This window comes from Sylvia atricapilla, chromosome 21, assembly GCF_009819655.1.
Source record: "Sylvia atricapilla isolate bSylAtr1 chromosome 21, bSylAtr1.pri, whole genome shotgun sequence".
Classification (NCBI taxonomy): domain Eukaryota; kingdom Metazoa; phylum Chordata; class Aves; order Passeriformes; family Sylviidae; genus Sylvia; species Sylvia atricapilla.
Window position 1 is genome coordinate 4414125 of NC_089160.1, and position 24847 is coordinate 4438971.

The window sequence follows — 24847 nt, forward strand, 5'->3', positions numbered from 1 at the left end:
GGATTTCAGCAGGCTGGTCATGAAGAGCAGGATCTCTTCATTCTAATGTGATTGTGGGATACCTGCATGAGGCATCATTAGCTGAGCATACACTGAGTAAAAAAGACCTGGTCACACATTTTTCCCTTCTATTTTGTGTTCCTATTCCTTTCTTTCCTTTCTTTCCTATTCCTTTCTTTCCTGTTCCTTGTTCTCTTGTCAGCCAGCAGTTCATTTCAAATAGATAGGATGTTCAAAATTTTCATCTAAAGTTACAGAGCAGGTGATGAGAACTCCAGATGCCCTGTTGGATCTCATTTTCTCGGGCTGATCTGGGCAATTCAAAGGCAGAATCTTCTGATCTATGGCTCTTCTCCCATTGGCCCTTTTATATTCCTGACTTGGGGTAATGCTTAGGGATTTCAGAAGGTGTTTTGCTCGGTCATCATTGTCACTTGAACAGTGTCAACCTTTGGAAGCTGCTGCAGTCTCCAAAAAAGGCTTATTAGACCTTTCCTAGGAGGAGTAAAGCAGGTGATGAAATCAAGTTCTACTTGGTGTCTCCACAACATCACTGGAGATTGGCTATAGGATTCCTATCTCTTATAGGTAGTTGTATGGATGTTGTTAGGGTTTTGTTTTTAATGTCTTTTAAAGGAAAATTATTAGGGTTATTCTAGTGGCTAAAATCTTCAGCCTGGAGATGACATTAAGGACAGTGAAGAACTTTTACTAAGAACTTCTGTAGTCAAAACAGCTAAGGGAGAGTTTGGTATCTGAAGAGACAAAAGTGAACCAAAAGAGAGAGGAAGGGAATGCTGTCAGTGCAGTTTTACAGATGGAGAAGGGGACAAGCCTTGATTCAGAAAAGTATGGAGGCAGATCCTGATTTTTAGCATTACCAAATGTGTACATTTCAACATACTCTGTTTGATCCTGGAAATGCTTTATGCCTACGCATTTCTAATTTTAACTGTTCTGATTTCTTTTTTTTTTTTTTTTTTACTATCAAAGAGAGGGGCTTTTATAGTTTCTCTTCAAACTGATTTTTTAAATACACTGGAGCGTCTCTATTCTCAGCACAGATTTTTCAGTATATTTTCAGATTTTCAGCAGGTTTTGTATAGGTATGTGGGCTCTCCTCCCCTTGCTTTCTCCCCCCTCCCCAAATTTTACTGCAACTGCAGACATCCAACAGAGAGTGAAGTAGGAAAGGACAGATTTACATACATTGACTGGCTGTGCTGACTTTTCAATACAAAATAGCTGGGTTATTGTACTGCATCAAAGTAAGAGTCTTAGCCTGGAAGGGATGTTTCATTGACATTGAGCTGAAAACATAGGCACAGTGTAATGGATCCTAAAATTGGCTGGACTCTTCCTGGTTGCCTGTGTTCAGTATTCATATAAAAATCCCTGTGCACAGCATAAGCAGACTAATGAGGTGAGACCTTTTCTTAGTAGTATAATCTTTAAGACAAATTCAAGCAGGAAATCAGAAAAATGGTACATTCAAGCCACTTGTCTTTGTCCAGGGCTCTGGTAATAGTTTGGATTGAATGATACAGCACGTGAAGAGGTTTATTCCTCACAAATGCCTTGACACACTCTAGTGGCAAAAGCTTGCAGTGCCATTCCGACAATGGAGCCCAGTCAATTTCTTTCGTTTTCGATGTGAGGCAGTAGTTACTCTGGAGGAAAATTTAATTGATCAATATTGAAAGTAACCTGACAGCTCAAAAACTGCCACTCAAGTCCTGTGCTTTTATAAAACTTGGATTTTTTAAAATATTTTAATACATAAAATACTGAGTCGGGAATTTTACTTGCTTGACATTTGTATGGAGTATTGAGCAGCAACACTCTGACCTGAGTCATTGACTCATAAATATCATTGACATGGCCATGATATTTATGCAATATGTGCAAGTCAATAAACAGCACCTATCCTCGACACTTATCCTTTAATAGTCATGGATACAGATCTTGGGCAACCTCGTCTTTTAACCAACCACCATTAAATAGTAAATCAATAACCACATTAAAAATGTATTTATAGATAAGCTTTAAAACCAGTGGTTTTGCTGATTGAACTTGCTATAAATGATTCACTGTTTTATCTTCTGAGAAGGCATAATGAACCACTTGGCTGCCTCAGTTCTCTCTTCATTTTTCACTTCACAGCTATTGGTAAAGATATTGGTAAAGATATCATCACACAATTTCTGTGATATCTTTACCAATATCTTTACCAATAGCTGTGGCAAATCCCTCTGGTAATACATAAGGAATTTAAATATATAGTTTGTCATCACAGTCCAACCTATGGTGAAGTGTTTTCTCCAGAATCTGGCAATACTTTTGGGTTGACTGTGGGCTAGTGCTGATCCTCTGGCCTCATTGCTGATACCTTTTGAGCTGCAGAAGGATGGAGTATCTCTGTGTTTTACTGCAATTTACACACTAACATGACTCAAGTATTTCACTTAGCACAACTCAGAATTTCCCTTCCTCAGCAAGATTTGCTGTTTTCAAACTCTCAAATAGCTGTGTCACAATGAAAAAAAATCCCATTTTCCACGAAACAAAAAAGTAGAATCATCTCTTGCTGGTTTAATGTTTGAATTTATTATTGTTGTGTAAACAATATAAGCAGATTACATGTAGATACATGTAATCTACTTGTTAATTATTTCTCATTATTCTCTGTTTCATTGATTCCTTCTCTCCTTTCCTTCCTGGGTGTTATTTTTTGGTTATCTGGACATAAAAAAACCACATAGATATTTTAGACTGGCTCCTGCTGCTGTGCCTCTGAAGTTTGTTAATTTTTTCTTAATAAATTTTCTCTTTAAATGGAAAAGTTACTGCAGTAAAAGTAAATCTAAATGTACTATCTAAATGAACACCACTTATATGAAAATACACCTTTCCCATTTTGCTGGAGGTTCTTGCTTTGGGTTTAAAAGTCAGTGCTTTTTAGGCTGGTGCAACTCAATCATAATTATTGGGAAGATGCTGACTAAAAATTAGAGCTGAAGTGAACAAGTAAATCTCTCACTGGAGTCAAAGGGAATACTGCCAATTTACACTGGGAATTAATTAGACCTTGGGTTTTTGTGTCCTCGTTTTACGTGCTGTCCTAAAATGGCATTGTCAGACTAGATCTATCATAAATTTGTAGTTATGTCATAATAATTATGTCATTATTAGTGATTAGATCAGCTTTAGAGGGTTTTTTTTTGTTCTTTGTCCTGTTGCCAAGTTCCATGAGGACACAACCTATGAATTAGGTTGGAGCTCTGAATTCTTTTTTCTTGTGGAATGGACAAGGTACTTCCAAGACCAGAAACCTGTTGTGCATACAAACATATCTACATACATTTGGGCAATATATTATTTTTTCTCACTGTTCTGTAGTGATATGATTAGCAGTGGAACGGTATTTACCATTCTCTGGCAGCTGTGCTATCAGGAGATCCATGCTCCTGAACTTTGGGAACAACTCGCTGCTTGCTTAGTACAGCAACACACATCCCAGGATTAGAAATATTCCTTTATATTAAGGTCCATTTTTGAGCTCAGCCCGAATCCAAGCAAAGAATTAACCCAGCCATAAGAAAAAGCAAGACAGCGATGGATGAGTCAGCACACAAGAACACCACCTTGGAAGATACAATTGCTTGTATCTAATGAGACATCAGTGTTCACTGGATGTCTGGGCTTTGTAAAGCTGCAGCATCCACTGAAGCAATAATCAGTGGTGAACTTTTCAACTTTTGATAATTAATGAGCTTGCTTTGTCCATCTTTGCATTTAAAAGTAATGCCAGATGACTCTGTAATTCAGTTTTGCATCTAGGTTAGGCTCCCGGTACAAACAAATGCACATTTTCGTATTGCATGTCAATGCCTTAAAAGTGCCCTCAGGGGCTGCCTTGACCGAAGTGGTTTTCCTCTCTCCTTAAGACACAGAGGGTTAGACTTGCAGCAGAGAAGTTATTTTCTAGACAAAATTCGATTAGTTTCAATGGACAACAAGGGAAAAAAAATTAACTAAGTGTATAACTAACTCGGTTAGCTTTGGGCAAGTCATCTCAGTCACACGGAGGATTTATATCTTCTGGTGCAGTCAAATGAGTATGACTCTTTTGCACTCAGAGCCAGTTTAGATTTCAAAAAACCACAGCTCTTTTCACTGCCAGTGTAACAATGGAGATTGGTTGACAGATTCTTCCATCTGTTATGCCCAGACCATACTTTGCAGTGCAGATTTTACTAACCATGTAATCTGTTATTTCTTTGCATAGTGCGAAATTAGTCTTCCTTATTTCTTCCCCCTCCCCTGGACAGCAATGAGCTTTATTAAAAGCATCAGATAAAGGTATTTTGGGCTGTGAGATGACAAACTGTCTGATGTGGCTGTGGTTCCATTCTTTCAGTTCGAGGGGGTTTTAATTTGGAAGTGTATACATAGTTTTCCTTTCTGATGATTTAAACACTTTGGTTACCTTTATGCAAAAGGCAAATTTATGTTAAAATTCAGGAAATATATTATGAAAGTGCAGAAGAGAAACTAGTGTATTTCAATTTAAAAATTCTGTGAAGTGGCTCATTTATTTGCCCCATGACTCTGCAAAGTCACTAGATAGACAAATGCATTATGCAGCTAGAGAACTGGAGACAGAGGTTATGTGATGCCCAAGGCCATGCAGTGAGTCAAAGCTGAGCCAGGGCAAAGTTCCCATTTTAGTGTGTCTATTAATAACACCAGCACAGACAAACTACATTAAAGAGCTAAAACTGGGGGCCATGTGATGTCAGCATGCTCTGCAAGTCTGAGATATTGTTTATTTCCATCTAACACTAAAATGGTGTCATTATTAACCATAAATATGACTGGATCAATATCTTACCTAAAAGCTTTCTCATACCTAAGGATGGAAATCTCTTTCCTCCCTCCTGACTGAGACCTTTTGTTTTTTCTTTGCCAAACATAAAAATGATTTGTTTACCTTCAACTTTGCAGTACTGACAGGTTTAATACTGTGTCTGGCGTCAAAAAAGACAGTCATAACATAAAAGATTTAGGGATGAATGTGAGCCAGTGTTAATGAGAGCCAAATTTTACTTGCATTTGCTATCCTTGTTAAAAGCAGTATTTACATTTAGTAGACTATTCCCTCATTGATATATTATATTCTTTGAGTTTGTATGTTTTATCTAGCTTTAGATAAAGTTAGTGGCTTCAGTTACTAACAGGACATGGCAGAGGAAAAGATGTTGCATAGTAAGTTGCATAAATTTGAGTTAGGAGCTGCTGTATATCATTAGGATCTGTCAGTGACTTGCCTTAGTGACTCGGACTTTCAAGTATAAATAGAACTTTTAGGTGCCTTTGCTAGTGATTCTATTCCTTATGATTGCTAGTTTGATCATTATACGTAATAAAACAAAAGCCAATCCAGAATCAACAAGATTATAGAAATATCCACAAGAACTGATTAAGGAAGGGCTGGCATATTTGATGGGGATAGCTAAGGAATCCATTGCAGCTATATTTAATTGGAGCCAATGTCTAGAAATGCCAAAAGGTGATATCAGGGATTGTATTTAACTTGCAGCCTATAAAGCATTATCATGGAAATTCATGTAACATTGTTGACAATGGTCAAATCAACTTGGTTTTTGAGCAACAGAGAAAAAACTTAACATGGAAGTAACTTTTCGGTTCTTATTTACACTTAAAATAAATTCAAACTACCCTAATCTATGCCGTCTCATAATAGATTTCCAAGATTCTTCAGAACCAAGAACCAAGATTCTTCAGAACCAACAAGATTCTTCAGAACCAACAAGAACCAAGATTGCTCCATTCATTCTTCTTAAACTTGAAGTGCTAGTTTTTATTTGTGTCTCTGAAAGAGGCTGATGTTACTGCATTTGTTGTCTTAATCTTTGTACAGAGAGAGGTGATGTCAATAGGAGCAACATTGCTAAAGTTAGTTATAGCACCTATCCATTCATCACACCCAGACACTGATTCGTATCTCACATAAATTAACATGTGTGGCAGTGACCTAGAAACAGTCCTGGAGCAATTACAATGTTGCAGCAACTTGCAAAAACAGACAGTGCTTTTGGTAATTGATCATTCTTCATCATAAAAACCTGATAATTATGTTTCTTGTTCTCATCTCAATACTTCACTGTATTCTCCTAATTCTAATTGCTGTGTTTGATTTATGTCTGCGTGTTCTTGGGCCAACATTGTCATACATCTGAAATAATTCATTTCTGTGATGATCTCTTTACCAATAGCCTTCATACTCCTACCTCATTGTTACCATACACATTGATTTTTCTGTGTTGTGAGTGACAAAAACTATATAATATTTTAAACAAGGACTGACCCATACTTATAGGATGCCATCAGTGCTGTACTATCTTTATCTTTAGTGGTGGATCTAATCTGGTTTTGTCTCTTTCTCAGCTGTTTTACACTCAGAGCATTGGGTAGAAGCAGCTGTGCTTTTATTTGTGAGCTGTCTCTTTGCACAGTCCTCCAGGATGTCTGTGATCTCTCCATTCCTCTGTTACTTCCACCCTGCTGTCCCCATAGCCCCTCTCTGATCCTTCCCAGGTAGCCCTTACTACCTCCTGGTGCTTCTCTAACTGTTACCAGGCTGAGGTTTAGGTTGAAATGAGATCCAGAGTTGGGCCAAGCCCTACTCCAGCTGTGGGAGGATGTGGGGAGAAATAAGAGGTGGGAGGATCCAAGAGAAACAGGCTGCAGAGCATTTTCATCCTGCTGTTGCCATCTGGGCGAGGGCTGGGGAGTGCTGGTGGTGCCAGGGCTCAGCAGCTACAGGGGAGACAATGGAATGGGAATGGGATCACAATGCCCAGCTGCCTGGACTCACCAAGCACGTGCCTCCTGCCTCCTCACACACAGCTCTGCAGCCTTGGCTGCCCCCTTGTTGGCTTATTCCTCCAATGACACCTTCATTTCCTACTACATTTTCTCTCATTTCTGCAATTCTGTGTTATTTCTCCTCTAAAATGATGCTGCCTCCCAACAAACACCAGCACACCACTAAATTTGTCAGTTTTTTGTTGCAGAGCCCTGCTCTGCATGACTATTAAAATTCAGACCCAGTCCTTGAAGAATTTTTACTATTCACTTTTTGTTGATTCCTCTTTCAACACAGTCCCTCAACTGGAATTAAATAGAATTAATCTGGTGCAAAGTGACAGCCAGGAAAAATAAAACTGTCCCTTCAATTTTAATGAAGGGCTCAGCCATCTGATCAGGTTGTTGCAGTGTGGTAAGTTACTGCATGTCAATGGAGCCATTGAAACTATGGGTGTTTTTAGTCTAGCCAATTGCAGAGTAGTACAGGACCAATTAACCTTTTCTAAACTGATTTTTAAGCTAAAATTGTGAAGTATAAACCAAATAAGCTGAATAGAATATAACTGGCCAATTACCATGGCTGTGTTCATGCTCATGTGTTCAGTATCTTAATTTAGTGTGTGTCTGAGGATGTCATTAAAATTAAAGGGACCCACTTCTGTGATTTTCTGAGGAATGGTCAAGTTTTTGACTCATGTTCTGACTCTAGAACAAGTTTTACTTTACATCAGCATGACTTCTACTTTAGCCATTGCCATTATTGATATCCATTAGCCCTTTTTATATCCTGGTTTCTACGCAAGAATCATCAAGTCTGAGTTATGGAGTGCTGCTGCTGAATTATAAATCAGTTCATTTATAGAGTCAATTAATCTTTAGTGTCTTGTGTGTGGCTGATTTTGTATATATATATGCACACCAAAAATGAGTGTATTAACATGGTATGAGTGTATGCTCAGTTGGGAAGGTCTGGAGAGTTGCTAATCTCCACGGTCCATATTCCTCCTCTAACAATGACAAGGTTTTCAGTTTCCAGAGAGCTCCTGTATGCAACAGTTTGTTTTGAAAAGAAACAGTTATATATGTCACCTGTTTTTTCATTATTCATTTTAATTATTTCCTTTCTGCACATCTTGTGACAACAGCATTACCTTTTTAATTTTTATCAGTGGCACAATTTAAGGACATTTTCTAAAATGAGCCCGAACAGGCACCACTTGAATGGTTGTCTGTGCAGAGATAATCCATGTATTTGGTTTATCTCACTGAATTCCCCAAACACTCAATTCTGCACAGACCTGTCCTGTTGGTAAAACTTCCTTCACCTGACTTCTGTTTGTGCTGAGAGCAACACTGATTTTTTGAGAGCGAAATAGGTGATGTAGCTTTATGTGTGTGCTCTGTAACTTGTCAATGACTTAACAGTTTTACTGGTAACAGTAAACAATTGAGTGCTTTGCTAACTTTTACTAAAACACATCCATCCTTCTTCCTGTGCTGTCTGAGAAATGGCTTGAGTCTCAACATTTCGAGCAATCTGAGTACTAACAGTTGAGATTGGGTATAAAATTGAACTAAGGATTAAAGGATTGATACCTGTTTATCATACAGATAATTTAGTATCGGTTATTTCAGTGAAACTGAGGCAGACTCAGCAGCTGGATGAGAGAGCCAGGCTCAGGTATCAGCCTTATGTTCAAAGCAACATTGACAATACCACAGAAATTGCCTCAAAATTGTTAAGAGACTTTCAAACATAAAAATACCACCTTCAGAGCCTGATCCTAAATCTACTAAATCTCAAGTACCTTGATAAATTGAAATGTCACCATTCTTGCAGAGGTTACTTGGTGCATTTCTGTGAGCAGATGAAATAACTGCATGATAATATCTAGTCATTTTTAGTACAGCTCTGTCTGCTGCATTGGTTTTATGCTGTCAATCCCTTTGTAGTGTTAGTGTACTGCTCTGTGGCAGCCTCAAGGTATTAAAGCAGAGCCAGAACACAAGACAGGAAGGCAATGGATAAAACTGTAAATCAGCAGGAGGAGCAGGGCTTTTTTTAATAACATTTCCATCTCCCGTGCATAAAACCATTCCCTGATTTGAATACTTTGCTGAGCTAAGTAACAAAATTAACAATACACCTTCGACAGGGAAGATCAGGCAATAAAATATCCACAGTTTCAATCAGGATTGTACATTACACATGTCCAAAAGATAGTAAAATGTAAAGAAAAGTCCCCGACCCCTGGAACTGATCAAAATTAGTGTCAGTCATTGATTTCTAGAACGCACAAAGAGACAGTGAGTATAAATGTGTTACTTACAAGTGCTGAGGATTTTAGGGAATGAAAATGGAGACCAGGAGCTGGAGACTGCCTGCCATGCCAGCAGTGTTGATTTGGAAGCGATGGACACAAATAAACGTTCAGCAAAGCTTAAAAAGCTGCAATGCAAGGCTAGCCAAAAGTGTCCATGTCCTTACCGTGCTGTGGCTGGCAGGCAATCCGTGTCTGGGAGCCTTCAGTCCCTCTAATCAGGCTCCAGGGATTTGGTTTGCAAGAAAGATTGTCCTTTAAGTGATGAGTGCAGGAAAACAGAGAAATAAAGAGAAATGAGCAAATTGTACAAGGCAAATAGCTGCAGGTCTTTAGCATGCTCCCTGCGTTTTCCTAAGCTGCATCTGCAGTAGAGAAAATATCCCAAAAATAGCTCAGGCTGCCAATGACTTGCTGAAACCTGAGAAAGAATTGCTGAATTTAAAGATCTGGGTTGCTGTGGGTGTATGATTAAAGTGAGAAATTGCTGGCAGGAAGAACCCAGGATGAAACCACATGCTTAAGGAGTAACTTGTGAGTTCGCTGATATCAGAACATGAGCTGACCTGTGATTTCCCCCTCCTCCACCCAAAGCCAGTTAACCCTTGAGAGTTCAGAGTGGAAGAAAGTTCTTCAATAACACATGGAAAAGGAAATATGATCCAAGACTGACTTCTTTCACCTGTAATGTAGTGACAATAGTATTTAGCAGTGCCCTATTTCCTAAATTTCAAAGCAGTCAGGGAAGCTGATGTTTTGCAGACCTCTGGCTTCTGGAAAGCTCAGTCTGGTGTAGGGTATAAACTAAATATTCACTTTAAACTGTTTGTGGTCCCACAGAGTGAAAGGAATTTCAGATAAAGTTTTGAGGGAAGGATGGATGGACGGATGGATGGATGGATGGAGACAGGGAGGGAGGGAGGGAAGAAAGAAGAAAGGTAGGAAGGAAGGTGGAAAGGCAAGGAAGGAAGGAAGGAAGGAAGGAAGGAAGGAAGGAAGGAAGGAAGGAAGGAAGGAAAACAACATTTAGGAACTTTTCTGCAAACAGTGACTTAAGGACAAAATGTCAAGATTTGCAGAGTGTTTGGCACACTCTTTGAGGAGACACTGCCATCTCTATATGGTACCCAGAGCAAATTACAGGAACTACTCCAGGTTGTTCTGGTCTGTAAGTGCTCCCTGTGGATCCCTTGTGCTTACAGAGGTCACTGGAGCGTGGTGTGCTTCAGCCCAGTCCTCAGCCTTCTCCCCAGCACTTTTTAATGGTCCTTCCTTGATTTAGAAGAGAACAAGAAGCAGTTGGCACAAAGCAGGGGACATTGGCTTGACATCAGTTAAGTTTCCCAAGCAGTGCCAAAAGTAATCCCCAGTAACCTATTTAGGCCAGTATTAAAGCTGCCAGAGCATGGACTAGGAGCTAGTCCCCAGCTTTCTTTGTACTGACACTGAAAAGGGAAAAGGTTTCACTGCTGTAACTGGGTTAGATTCAAGCCACATGGGACTAGATTATGAGAAGCTGCTACTTTGGAAAGCAATTGTGTGTCTGAGAGAAGAGCTGAATATCACCATTAATTCAAGATGTGCTTTTGGTTTAACATCAGTTTTTTGGTATGTGCAAAAGAAAAATGGACTCACAGAGAGAACAAAATATTTACTGTGCTTCAAACATAGTGATGTGTAATCACTTAACCATTATGATAGAACTGTCTACTTGATGTAATGAAACTGTGCTTAAGGGTGTCTGAGCACTTCATCATGAAGATGCCATGAATATGTGAATGTATTTCATATATAGTGGGAGCTGTAGTTTCACACTTGTAATACATTCTCTGGGGCTGAGGAGCTAAGCATTTGTTCTGTGACAATAAGCACCAATTTAATTTGGACATGTACAAGGGCAGGTGAGAATGCTCAGTTATGAAGGTCCCTTTTGTAGGTGCTTTGGAGAAAAAGGCCCATTATCAGATCATTTCATCTGTTTTTCTAGAAGCGAGAAGATCAGACAACCCCTGAAGTAGACTGGTTATTTCAGCTGTATTTATACCCCAGCAAGGCCTTTCTGAAGTACTTCTGCTGACCAAAAGGAAATGTAGAATATCATAAATTATGGCCTGAATAATTATGACTCACGTTGCAGAATTCACTCTCAGACAACAGGCAGGAAGCACTTACACACATCTAGTGTGGATTTATAAATATATAATGTAGATTTCACAGTGAGTGCAGGAAGTCTGATTATTAATCTCCTAAAAACTCCCAATGCAAACTTCTGTTCCCATATTTGATGCAGCAAGTGACAATACAAAAGACATTGTAGTTAGATTTTCATAAACTAATGAAACCTAAATCCAGTAGTAATGATGGCTAGTAGGTAACTCATCATGTTTGGTGCACTGCTAGTGATATATCATTAGTGAGACTATCATTAGTGTCTATGAACTATTCATTAAAAAATGAGATTCTCTTCCCCCCTACCAATGAGGTAATTAATTCAAACACTTTTTGTCTCTTCTTGATATGAAGAGGTTGCTAATGCAACACAATAAACACCATAAATCCATCTCGAACAATCAGAAACTTATTATTCAATTCCATTCTCTCTTTGTTATTGTTGAATTTCACTAACACTGAGAGTCTAGATCATAAATTACATGTATGTGATAATGCATAGTTTTGTATTTTTGACTTAAATATAGCATAGGGCAAAAGTGAAAAGGAAGGAATGTGACAGAATTCAGAGCAGAGACCAGATGGGTGGTTTGGCACAGAAACAAAGGCATTAGCATACATTCATCGTCCTTATAGTGCAATGCTAATGCTTGTGGTGCTAATCAAAGAGATGTATGTAGAAAATACATCTTCCCCTAAGCATGATGGGCATGATTCCTCTAAATGATCTAAATGTGCTCCTGAGAGTTAAATGTTTGAATATTCTTGTTCTTTTCTTCAGCTGAGTAATTTCTTTAATATCATAAGACTTATGTTTTGCCTGAGCACCCAGTGTAAGCTAAGTACTGGCTTTTGTCTTTGATTTCCCTGGAAAGAAGTGGCAAAGTACCTGGAACTAGTGCTGTCCTACCAGGACTGATCTGTGAGCCCACCCTGAGTCTCGTGTGATCCAGAAATCATCTGTCTGCACATCAGGGTTTGGATTGGAGCATCCAGGAATGTGGGAGAGTCTTTGCCTGTAAGTGCTGGTTGATCTGGAAAACCAAAGTCCTGTTTCCACCAGTGCAGTCCAGTCACCAGACTGGTGAGGGTGTAAATAAGAATTCCATTACAGAAACTTGTTGAGCAAAGTAGACTGGGTAATGCAGATAAATGTTTTACACACTTCACTGGGCAGAACATTACCAATTGGTTTTTCTTAGGAGGTAGTCTCTTTTTTGGGGAGGTCTTTGTGGCATGAATTTCAAAATTATGTCTGGCACATGTAAATCACTGAAGTAGGAAGATTTCCAGCAGATTGACAGATAATTATCTTTTTATCACAATGACAGAGTTGGTACAAAGATGACACTTTGCATTATCCAAAGCTGTGACCATAATTTGAAACTAGGCCTCGAATGCAAGCCCTGGTAAAATCAGTGGGAAGAGAAAAGCACTGTACCTGACACTGCAGGATGAAAACTTTAAGGATGAACTTACCTGAAGTAACTTGGAATTTAAAAAAAAGACTAGGGAGTATCATAATAAATAATAAGTATTAGTGCCTTGAAGACTGTGTCTATCTGGATTGTTTGAACAGTCAGGATCCAGGTTTGGTAGCATAGGGAAACCTGAGGAAAATGGCCTTGATTACCTCAAACTGTCTTTTTTCCTGTTAGAGTAGAGTGTCCCATGGCTAGCCTTGTTTCTCTCTAGGCAATGTACAAAAATGTGCAAAATGTATCATTTTATGCCCGGAACCTGAAAAGTGAGGTCTCTCTTTGTACCTGACAGCTGATTCACAAGGGCTTGTTGGAATATATTTCCCCCATTTTAGCTAAGGCTAATTAGACATAGGCAGTTGATGCTGTCTACCAGAGTTTCTTCATTCATTTTTTCTCTCCTGTCTTTTGCCTTTGTGCCTTACTGTGTAGGACATTCTCCTCAGGGTTTTAAACCCAATTAAATACCAGTTTCTCTGGCCAAGTGCATTCTGGTTGTGGCTCATCCCACCCTACTCTATTCCAGACCCATTCTGTTGCCTTATATTTTGGTTTTCTTCTTTAGTTGGAAGCCAGTTGCTGGAATGGATAAATCTCGTTCTGTATAACTACAGGAAAATTGCCAGTATAATAGAAACTGTTTGTAAAATTGGTCTTTTCTACAAAGAATTGACTGGAAGATTTTTTTTTCCTATAATGATTGTATAGCAATCAGTGAAAAAGAAAATGAAAAAAGCCAAAACAAAACCAGAGGAAAGCCACAACCCTCCCTCCCTCTAGGCACTGAGTTTCTCATCAGTTGTCATTGCAAATTTCCACAAATGCTTTTGGCACCGTTTCATAAATTTCAGGTCTGTGTTATGCTTTTGTTTGATTAATGACTAGTTCCAGAGATTTCCTCTGGTGATCCTCACATGAGACATGAAGAATTACCAATTGCCTCAGCAATGTCTGGAAGCAGAGTATGTCAAGGATGTCGTTTGCTCTCCTGAGTTTATAATGAAATATCACATGGTATTCCTTGCCCTAAAGTACTAATTTGATACATTCTGCATCTGCCTGGCCCAAGCATTGCAGGTTTGCCATGGCAAAGTGAGATAATATATTAAAAAATTGCTGTTAGCAACTATCAAATCCACACTTATCCCTATTCTATGAATTTGGCATTATTGTATTTGTATTTGTTTGGTTTTATAGTGTACTCAAAACCAACCTACTCCTGAACACTAACAACTCCATTATCAAAATAAATGGTAGGGCAAATATTGAGCAAAGTAGTTCTACTCCAGTGAACAGCTATAAATCCAGGTAATTCTTTCTCAACATACACATTGCAGATGTTTGAAGAAGGTAAGTTTTGTAATTGAGACATCCTTCCTTGAGATGAGCTACCCAATGAAAGAATCTTTATCTCAGAGTTGTGATTAACCCAGTTTCCAATAGACTTCTGTGGCAAGAGTTAGGGCTTTATTGCTCAACTTGATTTTACTCTGAAGTGTACAAATCAGGAAAGGTTCCATTAAAAGTCAGCTGCAGCCTGGAGCCCATCTGTGTCATTCTGTCTGATATTTTGACTGTGGGGAAAATGGGCTATTGCAGCCGCTGCATTGCCTTTCCCTTCTCTCACCACCATTATCTGTCTCCATTCAGTTCTGGTCAAGATGGCTTAGAGGTCTCTACTTTAAACATCCTTTTTATATCTCTGCTGCCTGCAGTCAGACTATGTCCATATCCTGGGAAATTGTGCATAGCAAAGCAGTATGATATTGGGCCTTTGAGATAGGGGAGTGTTTTATGGAGAAGGAGAAGGAGGAGAAGAAGAAGCTGAAGAAGCAGAAGAAGAAGAAGAAGAAGAAGAAGAAGAAGAAGAAGAAGAAGAAGAAGAAGAAGAAGAAGAAGAAGAAGAAGAAGAAGAGGCAAACTAAGAGGAATGCAGTGTTTGAAACTAGGGTTTCATGGTGTGTACCATCGTTTCAGAATTTCCCTTTACCTCAGAGACTCCTTGCTATCTTTTCTGTTGTTTGAAGCATTTTGCTCTGCATCTCATTTCTGTGTGGAAGTGGTATTTTTATCAACCCCTCCTGCTTTTCCTTTGAGTGTCAAACATCTGTGGCTACAGGTCTTCTTGAAGTTTTGTATTTCTCAGTTTAGAAAGTAAACTTTGTGTTCATTAATATCTTGACTCAGGAAAGCACTGAAGCATGTACCTGAAGATAAGTATACATTGCAGTAGGACTTGATTCAGGATTGTTAGGACTATATTTAACCATTCTTTTGAATCAATGTAATTTTCGTAAGTTTTTTCAGCACTAGGGCTTTGTGGTGTCCCCCTACATATGCAAATTTTGATTTCCAGAGATAAGATTTTGCAGTAGCTGAACAAGGTCTAATTGTGTAAGTTTTTCCATTCCTGTCCAAATAGCCTGCCAGTTCCAACACCAGTTTATCTAACGTGTAAACTGGCCAGCAGGGCTTCATGAAATTATTCTTTCCTTCAACAGTTTTAGCCCTTGGTCTTTTCTCGAGAAAAAATTTTCATGACTTCAGTAGGAATTTCGCCTGAGGCCTGTAGAACCCTATTTAAGATTTAACTGTGCTATTTGACAATTATTGGTTATAACACACTGTAAAATTATCCAGTGTGAATCCCAAGTGATCTAATTCTGACCTTTCAGCAAACTGGGTGTGGACAAGAAGCTGAACATTTCAAGAAGTGTTGTTATTCATATTAAACAAGGGAAATAACTTGATAGTATTTTAAGAAGGCCATTTTAAGAATATCCCACTGGTTAGTTAAAAAGATAAATTCAGAAGTAATATTTAAAATCAGTTCCACATAATCAGCCTCAAAGACTGTGGTACAGGATTCCAGTGCCATGGTTAATGGAAAAGAATGTTTGCTTGGAAAAATAGAGTGAAGGCTTTAACCTACTGATTTGTTCCATGTAACATATTTTTTCCACTACTGCAACATGCTTTTCAATAGTGTCATGTATAAACCCCTCCCAAGGTTTGAATTTATAGGGAAAAGGTTAATGGGGGTGCTTTGAGTTCAGTATGAAGTTCACGGCAGATGCAAAGCAGCAGTTTACCCTAAAATGAAGTGTCAGTACACTGCTGTCCCTAAGACAGTTACATTACCATGCCTTCACCCCTCAAATGTTGGTTTATTTAATGTTGGATATGGTCAACCTTGCTTTTGTTTGGGCAATACAATAACCTCCTCAAACACACAGCTGAGATATTCTAGTGCAAAGTGCTCTCCTGGTATTACTCCACTTCAGCTGCCCACCAAAGACACTGAAAGGAAAGAGGGGAAGAAGGACACGTAGATGAGTTGGAAGGACATGCAGGTGAGTTTGAAGGACATGTAGGTGGGTTTGAAGGACATGCAGGTGAGTTTGGCCATCTCAAGCCCCCCCAGGCTGTGGGTGCTGTAGCTGTGGCAGCTAATTCAGCTTGGGGTCGTGGCAGGGAGAGAAGCAGGGAGTCAAATGTATCTGACTGATGTCTTCCTCTCCGTGATTCCTCAGCTCAGTATAAGACAGCAGTGATCTTTTGCTTAGTCCTTAGGGAGTATACTCTGTAAAATACAAATTTCTTTGCCTTTTGAATTATGTATCTATTGACATCTGACCTTTACTTGATGAGTCGAGTATCTATTTCTTTATAAAGCAGTTGCTATCTCCAAATGTGTTGAACTTCAAGTGTTGCAATTAAGTAGCCAATTTTGCTGTTGCTATTAAACTAATGAGAAAAACACCAAATAAGAGCTTTAAAATGCATATTAAAGCACAGATGAGGCAAAGAGCAAACAGTTTTAGAAAGGGAAAACCAACTTGTGTTCTGAGAAAACCATTCATGAGAATGCTGTGCACTGGTATTCGTTGCTAGAGGGCAGCCTGGTATAAATAATAAGAGTATGAGACCTTAAGGTCTGTGAGTGTGTAACCTCTCTGAGTTTAAATGGGATACTTTTCAAGGATATCAGTGGCTTCTTAGTTTTATGATCAGTATTAAATTTAAAACCCCCATTTCTACTTTGATTTCTGTCTCAGTGGTGTTAACATTCATGGGTCCACATTCCTCCAGTTTCTTTTTGGCTCCTCATAAATGCTTAAGAGATGGTGACTTGGTCACTCTTCCTGTTGCAACAGCTAACATAAGTAAAGAAATTACGAGATTTTAAGAACTATTTCCTAGTTTATTTTATTTACTGCAAGATTTTCCACTCCCTCTGTAGATGGTATCTGCAAAATATTTATGTATTAACCCCTGAAACAGAGAACTGTATGGTAAAAAATTGCGACCAATTATTTATTTATTACTCATGGATGTTGCTTTGCGTTCTATCTCAGAAGGGTGTGCCTCTGCTTTATGTTGATCCTCTTTGTCTATTTCTTATTTTGCTAATGTAATCCCTGCTGTAAATGCATTTTAAAATTGAATATAGAATCAGTTTTTTGCACACTGCTCATAAACAACCAATCATTAGAACAATACTTAGAATAAGTTTTTATTTCAAATACTTTTAGGACAAAATTTTCATTTGTAAACTAGTATAAAATGTAAATATCTGAAACTCCAGCAATTTTAGCAAAATTATTCAGGTTTTTATGGCTAGATAGAGCACTTTGAGGTGTAGAAGTCAGCATAAGAAAATCAGTGCTTTAAAATATGGCAAATGAAGTTTCTAAATCGTACATCTTTCTCAGGCTTCTAAAAGCTAAGAATTGGGGGCTACTTCTGATTGTTTGACTATAATTGCTCTGGACGCTGCTACTTTCAGCCTCCTGTGGAGATTTATTTTGGTTTGGTTGTTATTCATTTAACATAATTCACAGAAACAGGCAAAAGCATCTATGGGGCTTCCCTGAGCTTTCCTCAGCTCGGCTGGATCTCAGGAACGCTCCCTGTGTCTGGGAAGGGCAGGATTTGTCCCAGGGAGGGCAGGATTAGTCCCCACTAGGGCAGGATTAGTCTCAAGGCAGGATTTGTCCCAAAGCAGAAGAGCTGGGACCCCCAGGGAAGGGCTGGGACCCCCAGGGAAGGGCTGGGACCCCCCATGGAAGGGCTGGAGTCCCCCCAAACTGGGCTGGGGCCCTCCAGCCTGGTGTGGTCCTGGATGTGAGAGATTGCTTAAGCTGAATTTACCTTGCCAGAAAAAACACATTTAATAGAAGGATCCTCAATGTCTTTTAAGGGAAATTTAATGTACTTGTAAACTAATATGGATCTAAGTGAAGATACCAGAGGTAACATCAGTCACAGAGTTTCTCCCATATTGTCCCAGGTGCTGTCCCTGCATCTTTTAGCTCTACTGATGCCTTTGAGATCCATGATGATCTAAGAAAGGAGGTTGTAAACAGAGTTGGCCTCTTCTCCCTGGTAGAAAGTGAAGGGACAAGAGGACATGGCTTCTAACTGCACCAGGGTTGGACATCAGGAGGAATTTCTTCATACAAAGAGTTGTAAAGCACTGGAATGGGCTGCCCAGAAAGGTGGTGGAATCACCATCCCTGGGAGTGTTCAAGAAACAGCTGGACATGATATTTAGTGCCATGGTCTAGTTGACAAAGTAGTGATCAGTTCAAAGTTGATTATTTTGAAGGTCTTTTCCAACCTAATGGACTCTGTGACTCAGTGACTGGGATTGTCAGTCCTGCTGCTTGGGCATGAGGTGCTGCTGTGCTGAGACAACCTCCTGTGACCTGTGGCAGCTCCTTCTACAGCCAGCAGTTCCATTTCCTCCCCTTTCCTACAGTGTGAGCTGGAACAGCTTTTTGGTACTTCCCAGACCTCTTGGGTTAGAATAAACCTTGCCAGGGAAAGTCCCCCCATCACTGGTATGTAGCTTTGTCCTCTTCTCCCCTGTACCTGCCATAAACCAATTTAAGCTGGCAAGAGGGTTTTGGAGTGTGTCCTGCACTGCTCTAACCTCCAACACCTTTCTGCAGGGGGGAGCAGCAGACTGCAGGCTGGCAATCTGCTTCCTTTCCCCAATACTACAAGCAGTTCATTTTTTAAGTCTATGCCTTTATTTGCAGGCTCTCGGTATGAAATTTCTTTTGGTTGTTTGTCTAGCTTTTAGTTTCACAACTAAAGAACAAAAAACACTTTTAGACCTTCTTTAAAACCTGGGGTTTATTTTACTGTGAAGCAAAAAGCAGCCAAAAACACACAGTTCTGAGTAAGTCAAATTATACTGCATTCTTGTGTTTGAGTAAGACACAAAACAACTAAAACAAACTAACATAAACAGGGAAGCCAAATTAAATACTTATATTTGTATAGTGCAAGAGGATCCTGGGCTCAAGAATGAAATTCAATCTTTATTTATTTTTTAAGTAGGCAGTGCATAAAATAGTAGAGGATCTTTGCAATGCAACTCTATGGTAGTGGAATATTTTTGACTAAAGAATCAGCTTATACAGTATTGTAAAAGGACGAAGTGTTTGCTCAGCATGCAAGAGAGCTTTCACAAATCTAGAGGATCACTGAGTCAGTCATAGCTCTTCATAATGCAAAAGCAAATTATCAGATGGATACCTGACACCAAATGGGGAGAGAGCATTTGGGTGTCTAATGGGCACATACACAATCTGCTTAGCATTGGAAGTGTGAAGTTCTGCTTGAAGCAAAAATGATTGTGGTATGTAAGGAATGCAGATGTTTATCTACATATCACTGCCACTGGGCCTTCTCACAGCTCTCCTAATAACAGCAGAAAAAGCTTTTGGGCTTTTCCAAAACAAATCTGACCTTCACATCACTCCCCACTTCAATGTGCTTTGTACAAAAGAAGATACATGAAAAAGTAGCTGCAGCATAATATAGATTTAAGGAAATTACAGGAGCACTTTATTTTATAGCTGAAGATTGGGGTAGAAAGATTTCATTTGGAGCCACTGCAATTCACTCACAGATTAATCACTCTATGCCAGTAACTCCAGTGTTGCTTCTGAGGTCTCCCAGCATTTTATCAGGTGCTGGCAATTGGTCCCAGAAGCACTGACAGAGAAAATGCCTATTTTCTGCAGGTAGGTTGAATTGAAGAAGCTGCAATATATTAAATACTTTACTAGTTACTTTTCTGTGCACAGCGATGCAGCCACCACTGGCATGTTTGGGGAATTAAGGAAATGTGGTACACATCCACAAATGAAATGGGAGAGAATCATAACCTTCATTAAGCAGTGGTCCAGTTAAGGCCCGTGTGGGTGACCAGTACTTTCAGATTCATACTTTCAGATTCATCTGCCTTTCTGAAGAGTTGTTAATCTCTGTGACAATATAATCAGGAATTCCAAATCCAAGAAATCCATGAAATCCACACTCATACTCCAGAATGCAGATGACACCGAGCTGAGTGATGTGTTTGACACCTAGGGAGGTTGAAAGGAGATGGTCTTTAAGGTCCTTCCCAATCCAAACCATTGTATGATTCCAAAATTTCCTGTGTTAGAGTTGTGTATGGAAATGCTTGTGTGGAATTTAAAACTGTTGCATTCCTGAATTGTTTCAGCCTATCAGTCTACCAAAGGAATAGCTGTTTTTTCCTGTTTCTCAGCTCCCAAATGGCTGTAGCAAATGGCTGTCAGATTTCTCTGGAGCTTTTCCCCTTTAATATGCAGTCTGCAGTTTCCACATAAAAGGTTACCAACCTTGGCTTTTGCTTATACAATTAATACTGGGCTTATGTGCTAATCCCACTTCAGTTTGCTGATCAGCCTTACAGCATCCCCAGCTGTTATGGTATGGAAACAAAATACCAAGATGTTCTTGCTAAGAACAGTGGCTCGACTTTAGCTATGCAAATGCCTTTTTAGTCCCTTGTAAGAGACTAGATTTCTATATAGCAGTTTCCACAGAAACTGCAGGACACTTCAGTGTCCCAGTCCTCAGTGGTCTGGGAAATCAGGCCCCTCATTAGTGGGGTTACATTTGGATACATAGGCACCTTATTACAGCTGAAAATGAAAAGCTTTAATATTGGAGTTATTAGTAGGTGTTTCCCCTCTTGCCCCTCTGTGTCATGTCACATGTTGCTTTGGCACCTGTGTTACCCAGCCAGCTTCAGGGCCTGAGTGGCTTCCCCACTGAACCAGGCCAGAAGTGAGCTGTCTTCTGGCAGTGAATCACTGATGAATTTTAAACAGAATCCAAGACTCTGGACTGCTGTCATCTGTCAGCTGAAGGTCATGCTGTCTGTGTGTGTGTACTGGGGCTACTCAAGTGATGGATTCCAATGTGGATTTAGAAATAAGGCAGTTTTGCCTAGACATTGTGGTGGGGTTTTTGTTTTGTTTTTTACTGATTATGAGAACTTCTCCCAGTACAGATCCTTCCCACGAGCTGCAGTTTTTCACAACCTGCACCAGTGTGATCCTTCCCAAGGGGTGCATTCCTTCAGGAACAGACTGTTTCCACATGGGTTTTCCATGGGGTCACAGGTCTTGCCAGCAAACTTGCTCCAGTGTGTTCCTCTCTCCACACATCCACAGGTCCTGCCAGGAGCCAGAGTCCTGACACAGAACCTTCTGGGGCTGCTGCAATTCTTGACAGGATTGAGGATTGTCCCCTTCTCTCTATTTCTTTTTGAGGGCCAGGGACTTCTCTTCCAAGTAATCTCCACTGGTGGAGTGGGAAAGCCAAGGGATAGTGAGCATCCATTGAGTGTGAGACTGCATATGGACCATCACTCAAGACAGAAAGGGAAATGTTTTACTGTAATATGTGTTGAGATATTCCCAGCTTAACCACCCTCTAGCTTCAGGTCCATTTAGACTCTCAGAGTCTAATTATGTCCTTAATTATGAAAATTATAAGAGATACTGAAACTCTAGCAGAACAAACCCAGTTCCTACTATCAGCTGAGTGCACTCCTTGACTACGGATATGCAGTGCATATGATGGGGCAAGCCATGAAAACTCCTCTGTGGATACAGAACAGTGCCAGACCTTGTCCTGTCTGGGCAGATCCTTATACATAGGCTGAGCAAGTCTGTGGGCTCCAGACTGAATGGACTTCCTGGGCCTCAGTGAGTAACACACTTTTTATATTGGGTTTTGCTGCTGCCTGCAGGGAGAGGAATGTGCAGCACCTGGCTTGTCCTGCAGCACTGCTCCTTCTGCACTGACCTGCTTCCCAGCAAGGAAACCTCCACATTCCACCCAGTGGACCGTGGTAAAAATTAGCAGAGTGAATTTGATATTCATGATTTCCTCCTCCTCCTCCTCAGCAGTATTCCTAGCAAATTTGGTACCTGAATTCCTAAAGGGCTCAATTCTAGATATAATTACCGGTTTGTGGGGGGCTCACAGGATGTCCAGCATAATCAGTGCTCAAGGGAAAGCCATGGGAACAGCTGGAGCCTTGCTCAGAGTGGGAGAGATCTATTCTGTGAAAGGTAATGGCAAACTTAATATTCTCTTTTGGTGCTGAGGTACTTGATCTATTTTTATTTTTTTCTGTTTACATTTTAAATGCCCTTTTCTGATTTTCAGACATATATGTACTTTTTCCTTCTCCCTCCTATGAGCTCCTCTCTTATGAGGATAGAATTCTGCTGAAACCCTTCCCCCTAAAACCATAGACAAATGCAGATTAAAGGCATGTGCTTTTGCAAGAGGTCTGTATTCACGCCGTCACTCTCTGGATTAAGATTGCCGTGGTTTATGTATGTGCAGCTGCTTTCTAATTAAAGCCCACATCTGCCCCGGCTTTAACACCAGTCAACTGTAGTGAAGCCATTAACCCTCTCTGTTACTCCCCTCTTTGTCCTATGGACACATGGAAGGCTAAGTAGATGGAGAAAGGAAAACCCAAAAGCACAGTTCTGTGTCTTGCTGGGGTTATGCTCAGTACATCAGAAGAAGGAAGGACATGGAAGCCAGGTCTCTCTCTGTTCCTTCAGGCTTAGTAAGATTCTGTCTTTTAGTCTAATTTAGCACACATTCAAGGCTGGGCTGCAATCCTTTATTGTGCTGCCCAAAGACTTTTTACATTATTATGTCTGCTCCCAATCCTTTTAGTTGCTTAAAACTCCTGACAGGCCCCTTCTGGGAAGCCTGCACATTTGTTGAGTAAAGCGGGTTACCCTGTCATCCATCCACCCAAAGGATCCCCTGTGTCAAAGGAAGGAATCCTTGATCATTTTCCACTTGCTCTGTGTTTCTTCAGCTGTACAGAAGGAGAACCCTGTGGTCTGGCCCTAGAGACTGTGGTCTTTGCTCACAGCCAGCTTGTAGAATTCAGGAGGCCGTGTCATTTACCCAGAAGGGATGTTTGTATGAATCTCCTGAATGACAGAGAAGAGAAATGAGTACAGATGAAAGTTTTGTGTTGTTTCCTTGGGACCGATTAATAAAGTAGGGAATCTGTAATATGAATTGAAAAAAACCCAGTACCACCAAAACCCTAGAGGAACTATGGAAAATTTGGCCTCTCTGGCTCCTTGAGCCCTGTTTAGGCTTTCAGAACTGAATCAGCCCGAGTTCGTGGCTGCTCTTGATAACTTCTGACACTTCATCCAAATGAACTCTTCAGATCCTGGGTGGAGTAACATAATGGTGATGTAACAGACCTGAGGTCAATGCATCTCCTCCCAGTGTGTGGTCTGTGAATAATACGTGGGCCTGTGGGTCCCAGAAGCAGTGATGTCTTTATGAAAGAATTTGACAAAAAGGGTAGCTGTATCACAGTTAATACTCCCATTTCCTCAAAGAATCCATTCACTGCAAAGGAAGAAGGAACATGCTTTTTCATCATGTGTCTTTTGAAAAGCACTCAAAACAGAAAGCAACTCTGGTTGACTGGAGTTGTGTACACCTGAAGAAAATCTTCATTTGAAATGAATATGTGAATATTTCAGAATATATTGAAGCCAATGAAAGATGCAGGTGGCTGATGGTTTCTGAAGTCAGGTTTTTGTTTTGATACCCACAAATGGATTTCATTGTAGCATGTGAGCTGTGATTATCACAGACTGTAAGAGGGTGTAGTGAACTATCTTTCCTCTCCAAACATACTGATGGATATTTGAATTACAGAGTCAAAAAAAGTTTTTATGGAGAATGCAAAAACACACCTGCTAGCTCAGTGAGGGAATCCAGACTGGAAAGGGGCTTACTTGTAGATAAATCCACAGATCTTAGGAGAATGGCCACTTGTGTCCCATGAACAGGGAATCCTGCATGACCAGGTTTTGTGAAATTTTGATTATATAGCACCCTTTGAGAGTTTGCTAGTAGCAGACTGCAAACATGAGGATGTCTTTCCCCCAGGTACAAACACTTAGAGGAATGTGAGTCCGTGATGAATAAGATGAATAAAAAGTATAGCAGCACGTGGTTTTCTTTTCCTGTTTTAGCTAACAACCAGCTCAGTCCCCATTGGGACTGGTATTTATTTAAAGACAGAAAAGTTCCTAGAAATATGTGATGCTTTAACTAGATAAATTCACTGTAAGTGTTGCTAGTATTGATTTTTTTTTTGTCTGTTGAAAGTATTTTTGAAGATATTTCCCACATCATGTTTTCAACTTTCAGAGGCCTGTTGTTGCTCTTGGTTCAAGTCTTGCCTCTTTATTGCTGATTGTGAAATTGTATATCAAATCTCCCATCCAGCATTTATCCACAGACTGGCTTTGCACCAAAAATCACCCCTTTATTTGCTCCTGACACACCTTACTTATGCAAGAATAGTGTATCGTTTTCCTAATGAACAGCTGCATTTTAATTGCACGTTCTGGGAATAACCATCAACTGGTGAACTACAGTCTCAGCCTTCAGTGCGTGAATCAAATCACCACTCTTTGGTCACAAAACCTGAAATTTTCTTGCATCTCTTTTGTCTGGAATGGTCACAGCAACATTCCTCAAAAGAACATGTGTGGAGGGAACTAGGTCACTAAACTACCTAACCCAACAGAAATAGCTAATGGCTTTTTGATGTTTTTCAGTATTTTTTTCCTAGAGCCT

At 39.9% G+C, this 24847-nt stretch overlaps 1 protein-coding gene across 1 annotated transcript in view; it reads right to left on the reverse strand.

The window, feature by feature from the left end:
* Positions 1 to 9610, reverse strand: part of AMMECR1 (AMMECR nuclear protein 1) — an 84525-nt gene extending 74915 nt beyond the window's left edge. Inside the window, exon 1 of the mRNA XM_066334040.1 lies at positions 9383 to 9610. Coding sequence (XP_066190137.1) covers positions 9383 to 9554 — 172 coding nt within the window. The 5' untranslated portion in view covers positions 9555 to 9610. The remainder of the gene's footprint in view (positions 1 to 9382) is intronic.
* Between the last annotated feature and the right edge of the window lie 15237 nt (positions 9611 to 24847).